Below are 13,189 nucleotides of genomic sequence, written 5' to 3'. Positions count from 1 at the left end.
GGAAAAATAATGAATTTAAACAAAAAGAAAGTGCACATATGTTATCTAGCAGTATTTTGTGTGTGTGGTGATAATTTTGGGAGGGGGGGGTGGGGGAGTTAGCCATTAAAGTTGAATTAATTCTATTATGAAAATTTTGGAAATAAAATTTCATTTTGACGCATGCAATTACACATGTTTCGAAGGATAAAGTGTAGGGAAAATATCGCTACTTCAAAACTGCCGCATAATACCGAAAATATGTACATAACAGTTGACTTCATAACTGCCATTTATTTTGATTTATAGGGAGTTTATTTTAGAGGGAGATTGGGGGAAACCAAGAAAGTTGAAATGCAAAAACCTACAGATTACGTTTATAAAAATTATGCATTACATGATATGATTCAAGATTTACATATGATTCTCTATAAAGCAAAATTTAAAAGTGCGCGCCTTCACGCAATCTGTGAACTAACCTTCGAACTAAGATTATGAATAAAAAAGAAAACTTAATTTGGAACAGGTGGAGGCTGTATTCATTTTTAGATTTGGATTTTCATGAATTTATAAAATAATTGTTTGACAAAAATAATTATTTTCAATCAATTTCTGGGAGAATTTTAAAATGCATTAGTGATTAAAATAATTAGCCAAAGAATTGATAGTGACATTGATCTTCCATAGTGATACAATATGAAGTGAAGAAAGTATGAAAAGATTTATTATTTTGTGCTGGCATTAAAAACTATAATTATACGATAAAAACAAGCAGCAAAATGAATATAACTCATAGGTATTTAGTTGGATATAACTTAGATTCCGGTTACCGAGCAAACGGCAAGCAACTGCGTTTCTTGCTGTAGGCAAATGAACATAGCTACTACATACGCTAAGTAATCTAGTTAAGTTCTTTTCAGCGTGAAGGATTATTGCCCCTTCTAATGGACATGACTGTCAAACTACACTTCTTATCCATGTTCTTTTAGCATGTGGACAGAATATTATCCAGCTTTGCTGGACACATACACGTCCAGCAAAGAAATGGAACGCTTACATATGTGAAGAATATATGTATTCTTGAATTTTATGGAATACAGGAGTTCCAGTTAGTTTTATATGTAGCAAAATCTGGCGACCATAGGCGATTGCCGAGGTTCACCTAATGATAAAACTAGCGCTGACTGTACTATATATTTCTGATCTTTTGCAAGTACCAACCGATACTAGTCAAAGAAGAGTATATACATATATATATATATATATATATATACACTAGGGGGGCTACACTCCTCCTGGTGCCTACGGCACTCAACTCTCCGTGTTCCAGACTGGTAGGCTGGTTCTCCTTGAATTCTGATGACTTGAATTTTGAAGACTCGACACTCCTGCTGTCCATGCCCTGAGTTTCAAAAAATGTGACATAAAAAGGCTTATCATTTTATATATATAGTGTAGATATATATATATATATATATATATATGTATGACATTAAATCAGTTAATTGACTCCCTTCTCAACAAATACATATATTCTTCACATAATATCATAGCCTAGTTAGACTTTAATAAAAACCTTTATCATTATTTTCATGCTTGTTTCATTAGGGAAGTGAACAGATGGCATCAGTGGCAATATCATATTAGAAATGAAGAAATTAATAATAATAATTTCGTGTGATGATACTGCGTTCCCCCTTTTTACAGGCATTCACGGTACCATCTAGTCCCGCCAAATTTTTATCCGGAACCGGCATAGGCTGACAAATCAGACCTATGGCTGGGTCAGTATTCCTGACTGTAATCTGTGTCCTCAGACCGGTTTGCCTGCTTGCGGGATGAAAAACACCAGATAAACTGTCAGAAAAAACCCTGCTGTCCATGCCCAAGACCAGCTAACTTGGCTATGGCTGAGGAAGATCCTTAAGCTCCTCACGTCATTGACGGGAATCGAACCTAGGACACTCCTTCCCCAGGCATACGGTTGTGAAGCACAAAGCCACTAGGCTAACCACGCGGACATGAAGAAATTAGGAAAAAACTTGCCATTGTTAGCATTCAGGAATATGTTAGCAAAGCTAATGTCAGTTGCTATAGTCACTTAAACAGAATGAGAAGAAAGCTTAGCAGAACAACTATTCTTTGCCAAGTTTACAGGAAAAAAAGATTCAGAAGAAGACAAAAATGTAGATTGATTGATATAGTAAAAAGTGCCTTAAAAGACAGAAATATATGATCTGATAATGTTGACATCTTGACGGTACCAGATTAATTTGGAGGAAAATTGTCGATTGGAATTTAGTAATGATACAACTTTTTTCACATAGTACTATCATAATAGTACCATAAATTAACAATATTAACTAGGCTATTAGAATGCAAAATGGTAAAATGAAAGAGTTGATTGTTTTGGATGGAATGAATGATTTGAAAGGTGAAAAGTATGGCATGAGGGAGGACGATAACTAATAATTAAGGAATTGACAGTGTACACTAGAAATATAAATTAAATAAACTTTAATATATACTTTCCGATATTTCGGCAAACGTCACGTTGCCATCTTCTTGGGAACTTATTACAAAGACAAGTGCACACAAGTACTACATAACAGCAAATGAGAACCGAAGCTAGGAAGCTAACATTTTCCTAAAGTCCTGATGGTGCCCCCTGGTTGGCTATATTGCTGGTTCTTGGCCTTTGGGCTGAAGTTCTGATAAATGTTTCCCAAATTTGGGGCAGTGTCATGCATCCAAATTTGTTGAGGTTTGGCATGTTCCTAAGGGCTGAGGCTGATTCCATGAATAGTCTTTCGTATTTGAACTTGCTGCAGTGTATTACTGAGGCTTTCTTCCATCTTATTCTGTGGCGAGTATCCAGAGCGTGGTCTGCAAGCCCAGAGTGGCTGTACTTGTGAAATCAGATGTAATCCTTGTGTTCTGAGATTCTGATATTTGCGGTCCTGCCTGTTAGGCCAAAGTAGGACAGTATTACAGCTGCAAGGGACCTGGTATACACCAGGTAGGTCTAGGGGAAGTGGTTGGTCTTTAGTGGAGCGGATAAGGGATGCCAATTTTCTATGTGGTCTGTAACAGGTGGTCAAGTCATGTTTTTTTTAAATTTTGTTGATTTTTTCCGAGGTGATTCGGATGTAGGGAATGGTGATGGATTTAGAGTAATCTTTTTGTGAAGGGGGGGGAGGGGATGGTGGGTTGTGGATAACTGGGTTAAGTATTTTTTGGATTCTTTTTTTTTGGGGGGGGGGGGTAATTGGCTGAGAAAGTGTCACGGATGTGATTTAGTTCAGTGGTTAGGGCGTGATCATTTGAACAGATTATTTTTGCCCTATTGAATAGTGTCTTAATAACTCCATATTGTTGTGAGGGGGGGGTGATGGGATTGTTGGTGAATGTATCTGCCTGTATGGGTGGGTTTTCTATAAACTGAGAAAACCAAGGTTCCATCTAGGAAGGGGAGGTTATTGTTTTCCTCTTTTTCCAGGGTGAACTTGATTCTAGGGTGTTGGTTGTTTAAGTGTGTTAGGAAGGAGAGGAGTGAATCCGGGCCATGTGGCCAAATAGCGAACACATCATCAACGTAGCGAAGCCATATGGTAGGATTTTGTGGGGCTGAGTTTAAGGCTTTCTCTTCAAAAGTCTCCATAAAGAAGTTAGCCAAGGGTGGGGAAAGTGGTGAACCCATGGCTGTCCCCTCTATCTGTTTGTAGAATTTTTCCTGCTAAATGAAATAGCCTGAGTTCATTGTAAACTGAAATAGGGCTGAGATATTGGGAGGAAATTTAGCTTAGATTAGCTCTAAGGTTTCTTTGAGGGAGACATTCGTGACGTCAAAACTGACCATTATGTCATTATGTTGGAGTGTAAGGTTTTCTATACTGGCTTTGAAGTGGGCTGAGTTTTTTATGTGCGATGGTGTGTTGCCAGTATAGTGTGAGAGCGCTTTGGCTAAATGCTTGACTAGTTTGTAAGTCGGGGAATCAATGCCATCCACTATGGGATGTAATGGCACATTTTCTTTATGTATTTTTGGGAGCCAATATATGCGGGAGGGGGGGGGATCTAGAGTTATAGGGTTTCAGTCTGTTGGTAATCTCCACAGGCCAAGAAGTGACCTTCTTAAGGAGCCTATGGAGTTTTCTAATTTGAGAGTTGGTGGGATTATATTCAATAGGGAGGTAAGTGGATCGATCTAATAGTAAAGCCTTGAGCTTACCTGTGTAGTCATTAAGATTGAGTACCACAGTGGCGTTCCCCTTATCCGCTTTGGTGATCACTATTTCTTTGTTTCTCTTCAATTCTTGTAGTGACTTGTATTCAGTGTAGTGACTTGTATATCGGAAAGTATATATTAAAGTTTATTTAATTTATATTTCTAGTGTACGCTGTCAATTCCTTAATTATTAGTTATCATGTATAACCAGCGTATAAGCCTCTCAACAAGAATGAGGGAGGATATAAAAGAGTTACTGAAATTTGCAAAAGAAAAGAGTGAAAGAGTTAAGATAGTCTGTTGCTGTGGTATGACAGAGTTGAGCTGAGAAGGAGGGCCATAATAGTAAATTAGTTGATGTGTAGGTTATGCAAGAGGATTGATGTGAAGTGAGTGGTTTCCTTCTGAATGGATTTGGTGTTCAGAGTTTAGAAAAATTGTTGTTGAAGGAAGTGAAAGTAGATGTGTAAAATCAGTGAAAATAGAAGTTTTAGAGGGGGGGAGAGCTGTTGAACTAGTATACAGATGATGATTTATGGTTTTAATAGTGCAAGGACAGCAAAGGTCATACTACACCATATCAAAGGTTACATCAGTACACAAGGTAAGACAATCACAAACATCTATGCCCTCGTTATGATTCAAACCTACATCCTGTTGGTTGAAGAGCAGTTACACTGACCACTCAGCCAACCAGTATGCAGATACCATTGAGACAGTTGAATGTAAAAATGTGCAGAAGATGCTTAAGTTAGTATCACTAGTAACAAACCAGAATGGGATAGTTAATATAAAGTGCAAAGACAGTAGTGGTGGGCCTAAAGGTTGGGCTATTGCACTTTATGTACACTAATGCTAGGAGCATTCAGAAACAAGGGATGGGATTCCTGGCATTGGTTAGTTCATCTTTGCCAAAGGGCATTAATGAGACATGGCTGACAGAAGATGATATAGTTGGTGGGATAGAATGTGAAGGTATAGTATTTTCAGGGAGGATAGAGAAAAAAGAATGGGGGAGGGGATATTATTGATGATGGCTTATGAACTGCAACCAAAGAGAGAGTAGGAGTTCAACTGCAGGCCAGCAAAAATAGCACATTTGAGGCCATCTGCTGAGATGCTGGCCAGCAGAACAAAATATACAGTTGGTGACTTCTATAGGCCAGGGGATGTAAAGGATGATCAGGGGTAGTATGCATCAACAAATAAGCTTCTTTTCTCCATCCGATCAACTACATAGATTGGAAGGAGAAAGGGACACATGGGAGGAAGGAAATGGAATTTATACAGTTACTAAGGATTAATTATCTGAGATGGCATGTGATAAGAGTGTATTAGGGATTTGAGAATGCTAGATCTAGTAATTACGTGAGAGAGTTTGTTTATAACCAATGTGACCACATTGCCACCAACTGGTGAGAGTGATCGTATAGTCTTGATTTGGGGCGTGGCTAAATGTGTGAATTTTCAGTTAAGAGGGGGCTGTGTGTGGAAATACAGGGCTGGTAATTATGACAAACTTAATAGATTGCTTGGATCAGTGCCATGGCATGTAAAACTGCAAGGGTTGGATGTTGATAATGCATGGGAAATGGTAAAGGTTTCAGAGAGATAATGGCAATCTGCATACCTAGAATCAGGAGAGTAAATCAAGTGGGAGTTAAATGGATGAATACCATTATTAAGCAGGAGCTACAAAAAAAGAAAAAATTCATGGAGGAAGTTGAAAGTTTATTTTTCACTTGGTTAGAGTATAATAAAATTAGTTTAATCCTTTATCCAAGTGTGAGCAAACAAAGTTTGCACCTGAAAGTATCTTCAGGACTGGGTTAAGGTGGTACAACACCAGGGCACTCGTTGCAAAGGTGGAGCAAGCTACCAACACTCCTATCTCAGTATCTCCTATAATGCAAAACACATCTCCTTGCGGATATGTCTAATGTTATGCATTAAGGGAAGGGCCACTACCCAGACTAGTTTCGACCTTTATTGAGGTCTCTTCAGTGGGAGCCAGGCCCAAGTAGAGATACCAGGCAGAAGCATTAGCAGGTCATCTCTACCTATAGGAGTTGCCAAATTTCTCTAAATCCAGAGTAATTTATTAAGAAAAGGGTGGCACAAAATTTGGCAACTCCTATAGGTAGAGATGACCTGCTAATGCTTCTGCCTTAGCAGACCAAAATGATAGCAGGTCTATGGAATGAAAATTATGAGGACTGATTGGAGATTTGTGGGTGACATGATTGAGACATATGAATTAAAGAATTTTTACGAGATTAATATAGAGGAAATTTTTTAGAACAGGTCTGGTGGTTGGAGAACTAGGGGACCATCCTTGGAAGCTGAACAAGAGTGTAACAGAGGTGTGTGAGAACTAGATTCTTTGCTTGGAGAGTGGTGAATGAGTGGAATAGGTTGCTAAAGTCTGTTGTGGGTGTCATAACTTTAAATGGATTCAATGCAAAGTACGATTGATACTGTGAATGTTGGATAGTGCTTGGTATGATGTTTATGGGCCTCTTGATGAGTAAGGACTCCATGGAGTTGCCCATATAATTATATCCCATACACCCTTTGTGGGTACATATCAGAAATTTGATGATGATGGTAACTTATTTCATTAAAGGAATATCAGCTGTTCATCAAACAGTGATAGCTAAAACTCAAAATGTGCAGCAGTTTAAGCGGGCATACATGTAGAATATTATTAAATTTGAATTTCTGTAAACTATACTTTTTAGTCATAATAAAAGTGAATTTTTTTAATATTTATAAATTCATTAATGCTTGTGGAAAAATTCCACTTGCATAAAATATAATTTAAAATATCTGGTCTTAATTTGTTTCAATTCAAGTTCTTCACTAAGAAAATAAAAAACACTAGTATACAAGCTTTTTTAGTGTAGTCTGAAATAAATAGCATAAATATTATTATGTATAGCCTATGTCTGGATTGTTAAAAATGATTGAAATTGTTTTTATTATAATTTTTTCTCCAGGTTGTGGTGTTAATGTTAGCAATACCCTTCCAACTGCTTGCATAAATGATATTGCTCTTCTGCACAAACAGAATACTGGATTTTCAGTTTCTTCTTTTACTGTGGAAGAGATTATTGGAAGGACATTGACATGTCTTGAGAATCTTGTTGACTTATTCCAGACAAAAGGAACTACTGCTATTCTTCCTCTTTATTATTCTTATTGGCTTCACAGGTAAAAATAACTTTATTTGTATTTGATTGTTAGAAGTCTAGTGGTGTGTGATATGTTGTTTTGTAATTTTAAGTTAGAAAGATTTTTTTTAATATATGCGGACTGCTTTCTTCTCTTTTTAAAAAAAAAGAGCTCTTTTCTTAAGGTCGTACTTCTCTGTATCTGCTTATGATAATCACAGCTCTTCCTAAATTGTATCTGTTTACTCTATTATAAATTATTTTAATTTTTCTATCCAACTATTTAGTAGTTTGGAATTTACTTTCTTTGTTTTATAAATAAATATATGAATTGGATAACTGTGGAAGCAGAGTTTACTCCAGTAGCATGTGCACTGTTCCTCTGCATATTCTTAACTATTTTTTTTATTCTTAACTATTATTTATTATAATTTTCTGTAACATCCAACATAAGCTGATTTCTTTCTTAATTATTTTACATTTTATCAAGCTTGCATTATGTATTAAATAGCACAATGTTTTTTTCACATTTCTCTTATTACAGTGACCAAAAAGTAACACTGGAAAGCAACAATGAAGTGGTAACAATCCAAGGTGTGGATGATTCTGGTTTCCTTCTTGTTAAAACAGAATCAGGCATAAACATTTCATTACACCCTGATGGTAACAGCTTCGATATGATGAGAAATCTTATTATAGCTAAAACTCAGTGAACCTTCTGAGTTATGCCTTTAGTAATTTATACCAATTTAAGCTCTTCAGCATTGTAGATAGGCTGTATATCTTAGCTTTTTTTTTATAAGAATAATTTATTTTAGGATAATTTTAGTTTTTGGATGTTCATAAAAGTGATGAACTTTTATAGTTTAATATATGTTGTCCTGGTGATTTATAAAATGCAGTTCTTTGTTACTTTATTTTATTTCGCTCAACTGCATTGCAAAATAATAAACTTGCTGTTTTATAAATCTGTTTAGTTTTTCTTTAGTGTAATTTTGCATTTCTTCAAAAGTTAAGAGATACAATCTTTAAAACACATGCAAATATAATGTATAGTATTTTTTAGAACAATTCTTAAAATAGAATTTTATTTGTGACAATGCTTTGATGCATTACTGTTGTTTCATCCTCACATAAAGAATACCAATGTACTGTTGTTATCTCCCAGTAATTTATTGGGTAACAAATTTATTAAAAACTAGATAGTATTGGTTATATTTTGCAGAGTCAGAAGCAACCAAACACAATCCAAAATTAGCCTCCACAAATTTTATTCATTAATATTTTTACCAGTTGAAAATAAAAATGCAAGTTTTATCATAATTTTCTGGCATATCCCAGATATTCTGACATCTAACACAATAACACAATGTTTCATGATAATTTTCCATCAACCCCTTTTTTTTTGCAAATTGGTCTGTTATTTGTCAGGTATCTGATTTGATCAATTTTTACATTTCAATCTGCTAGACCTGTATTCAGTCTCCTTCTGAGTCCTTTTCCTGTAATTTTTTTGTTCTTCAAACAGTTGATTTTATGATCCTTTATCTCTCATTTTGTTCAACATGTTCATGCAGAGCAGTTTCATGCCTTAGTCTAGCACAAAACAAATCCCAGCAAGAATGTGGTTAATGAACCACACCATCTTAGATATTAGCTCCAATTCACATTCTTGATAATTAAATGACCTGTCTTTCATTAATTGTTTTATTTATAACCCAAATTTCAGATCCACAAGAGTCAAAATCAGTTTGAATATTCTCTTATAGAGTGCTAACTTGGTATTTTGACTGATTTCTCTTGTATTCAACTGGTTTTTGACCAGTTACAGTTAAAAAACTAGAATAAGCCACTTTTTTTTCTATTATCTGTTTCCATATTTAATTTTCTGTCCTCACAAAGAGTGCCTAAACATCTGAAAATCCATAACCTGTACTATAAGTTCACTATAAGCATTTGATGTTTGATTGCTTGTTTTCATAGTTTTAGTCTTTTTTATTGCTGATTTTCATACTGAATTTTTCAGTATGAAAATATTTATTAATTATTATTAAATTTGGCTAAAGACTTAAAAAAAATAGTATCTGTAAAAAAAAATAAAAATAACTGATTTAATACCACTTAATGAAATTTTCAATGAAACATGCAGCAATCTATATTTCTGTATGAATAGCACCATTAATATACTTATAATGATGAAAAAATAAATTTTTATTTAAAGAATTTTTTTTTTTAGAAAATTACCTCATTAGAGAAAGCACTGGATTAGATTACAGTTTTCTTTTCTGTTATTGTTGTTTTAAAGTAACTGAAACATTGTATGCAAAATCTGTGAACTGCATATTTTCAGTTTAATGCCTTGTTTTGAGGTGTATATAAAAAAAAAAAACATGCTATTTCTATCTATATCAGATTTAGATATTCTACTTGTCACAGATTGGACTTCAACCCAGCCATCTTTCTCAACTTAGCAACATAAGAAAATTCTTGATTCAAGTTTACCATGCACTTGGGCCATTTCATTTGGCAGGGAAAATTCTGTAAACAAATAAAGGGAACAGCCATGTGGTCTCCCCCCATCCCACCCCCATCAAACTACTTCATGGAGACCTTTGAAGATAAAGCCTTGATCTCTGCTCCACAAAGACCTATGATTTGGCTTCACTCTGCAAATGATGTGTTCCCTATTTGGCTACATAGCTCCAAGGTTTTTAACACCCTCCAAAGACATTTTAATAACCAGTTCCAATTCGACTTAGAAAAAGAAAAAACAACCATCTCCCCTTCTTTAGACACTTTGATTGTATGCTAACCTGATGGATTCTTGGCATTCTCAAGCTTGATGCTGTTAAATTTGAGAAAGTATGAGCACGACTTATCTAAGGTGATATGGTCATTCATTAGTATGACAAAATGATGTTCTTCATCGCTCAGTGAAATACCACCACCTTGGTCTTCAGAAGTATCTACACTGATCATGTACGATGTGGTGTGGCATTGTCATCCATAAAAATGAATTCGTCCCCTACAGCACCACAGAACAATTGAATGTAACATTGAATTTGAACTTCATTGCAATATATTTCACCAGTTGTAGTCCCCCTTTTCCAGCACTTGTTGCTCAGTGTGTCCATTAAGCATAATGCCTCCCAGCACATGACCCCAGTACACTGCCATAGCTATCCCTTTCAAGAACGTTCTCACAATGGTAAGCAGTATCACTTTCACGCCAGATCAAGTATCATTTAGAATTGGAAGAAAGACTAAAACGACTCTCATCTGTAAAGAGTACATTAGCCCATTAATGTCTTGTCCAATTTTTATGAATATAACACCACCGAAAATGTGCCTCTGTGATGAGCTGTGGATAAAGGGATGCAGATTACAGGCCTTTGGACATATAAGCCTACTTGTCACAGATGTCCTGCTAGAGTTTGTTGAGATATCTGTGTACCTATGCTTGAATGGTACCATGGTGCATCGATTACGTTTTGCTGTTATGACCAAAAATCTGTCTTCATGCTCTGTGGTAGAGAACGGGCAACCTCTTAGAAAACATATAAGCCTACTTGTCACAGATGTCCTGCTAGAGTTTGTTGAGATATCTGTGTACCTATGCTTGAATGGTACCATGGTGCATCGATTACGTTTTGCTGTTATGACCAAAAATCTGCTCTGTGGTAGAGAAAGGGCAACCTCTTAGAAAACATCTGGATGCATTCCATTGGTTGAAACACTGTCCAAAGCCTGGATACAATACTATGCGAGATTCCAAACTCTCTTGCAATATCAGTAATTCTGCACCCTTCTTCAAGCTTTCCAATATTTCTTCCCTGCGTGAAATCATCTAGGTGATGTCTTTGAGCCATTACAAAACATCCAAGTTTGCAACTTTATTCCTTCACGAAAAGAGCTTCCTTCAAACACAATTTGTTTAGAGCAGCTTTTCATCTTGAGTGTTACCACATAATACGATTCGAAGTTTTGAATGTAGACTTGTTTTCTAACCAAAAATCATCAGTCATACAAATTGTCACAAGCTGATTCATCTGAATTTGCAGAATCTTCAGAAATAGTATTCGTCCTTAGATTTTGGACACCAGTGTAACAGTTTTTCATATGGCAATGAGTTTGAAGTCATTTGGTGTTATGCAGAGTCTAACAAGATTAAATACATAGCAGGTGTTGTTACAGAATTATTGGATTGGTTGCTAGTGACAAAATGCATCACAAAATAAAGATGATGGGAAGTGAATAATCATAATAGGGAACTTTAATTATCTGAATACTGACTGGGCAGCAGTAAATCTCTTAAGAAGAATTAAGCTGCATTTATTGGTCTGTTGTGAGACAACTTCCTCAAGCAGCATGTGATAGAAGGAACTTGATGCGAGTATTATATTTGATTATAGTGTCAGAGGGAATTTCAGTTAAAGACATAACTATTCTGCGTCTGGTTGGTGAGAGTTATCATGCAGTACTCACTTGGGAAGTACTAATTTTATGAATGTTCCATTCAGAAAAGGTTGCATGCTGAACAACAAAACAGGAAATTATGACCAACTGAGAAGTATGCTGGTTCTGCACCAAAGTATCGGTTGTTCAATGGGACAAATATCAACAGGGGCATGGGTAGCATTTAAAAATTTCCTAAATGATGCAATATTGGAATGTGTCCTTGGAGTTTAAAGAATAAATAGGGTAGGAGTGAAATGGATGTGTAATTTTATCAAGCAAGAAATTCGTAAGAAAAAGATTATCTGGAAGAAATATCATGTATGTGTAAGGATGTCTGTTATGAAAGTTATAAAAGAAACTGGCTCTGCAAGCTGAAGACAACCCAAAAGAAAGAATGAATATGCATGAATAACTACTGAATGCAGATGGTGTGAAGGGTGACAGATGCAGAAGAGATTGTTAACTCACTTTGCTAAAAGTGAGTTAACAATCTCACTTTGCTAAAAGCTATCAACCTAGTATATGAATGTTGCACTCACTGCTATCACTTCACTTGACGAAGAAACTTATGTATATAAAGAGTACTATAGCTGTTGCACGAACTGAATAAGAATTCTGCAATAGGGACTGATGGAATATCAGCACAGATGCTAATAAAGTTGTTTAACTGAACTGGCTATTCCTTTGACCAGTCTACATAATTTGAATCCTGACAGGGAAGATTCTTTAGGAAGTGGAAAGAATGTATGGTGATGCCATTGCACAATGGTGGTAAAAAGATATTCAACATTTGATCTATCAGTGTCTTTCTGGTGAAGATTTTGGAAAAGTTGATTAGGGCTCACATTCAGAAATGGGTTGACAAAGAATCTCTACTTTGCAATGAACAGCATGTGTTTACTAAGAAAAGGTCTTGTTTAAATAATTTGCACACATTCTATAATAATGTTGCCAAATTTTTAATCTGGTTTCCTTGGTGATTCTGATACAGTGGAAAGAGTGCAAAGGAGAGTGTTAACAATGATATCAAGATTGTGGAATACTGACTATGAAAACAAATTAAGAATTTGTATACCCGAAATGCTAGCAAACAGAAGAAATATGGTAATATGATTGAAATTTACAGGATTTCACTAGTTGGAATTTTTCATTTTGTGGAAGGCAGAGAAAGGATGTGAGGGCTTCCTTGCAAGTTGAGAATGAATGCCATCAAGAAGGAGTGAGAGCTAGATTTTTCTCTCATAGGGTGGTGCATGATTGGAATGGATTGCCATATGCAAGTAGTGTGAATGAATTCAAGAACAAGTGTGATAGCTGGTGCTGATAGTATGTGGCCAACCTCGATGAGTCC

General features: G+C 35.7%; 1 protein-coding gene across 1 annotated transcript in view; it reads left to right on the top strand.

Annotated features, from left to right (window-relative positions):
• The window catches only part of Hcs (holocarboxylase synthetase-like protein), a 129,760-nt gene extending 121,412 nt beyond the window's left edge, over positions 1 to 8,348 (top strand). Inside the window, exons 14-15 of the mRNA XM_090409137.1 lie at positions 7,207 to 7,420; positions 7,925 to 8,348. Coding sequence (XP_090265263.1) covers positions 7,207 to 7,420; positions 7,925 to 8,093 — 383 coding nt within the window. The 3' untranslated portion in view covers positions 8,094 to 8,348. The remainder of the gene's footprint in view (positions 1 to 7,206; positions 7,421 to 7,924) is intronic.
• Positions 8,349 to 13,189: the final 4,841 nt, after the last annotated feature.

The sequence above is a fragment of the Typopeltis vanoorti genome, chromosome 19, assembly GCF_054136105.1.
Source record: "Typopeltis vanoorti isolate ZY-2024b chromosome 19, IOZ_Tvanoo_1.0, whole genome shotgun sequence".
NCBI classification, from domain to species: Eukaryota; Metazoa; Arthropoda; class Arachnida; order Uropygi; family Thelyphonidae; genus Typopeltis; species Typopeltis vanoorti.
This window is presented reverse-complemented; position numbering and strand designations above follow the sequence as displayed.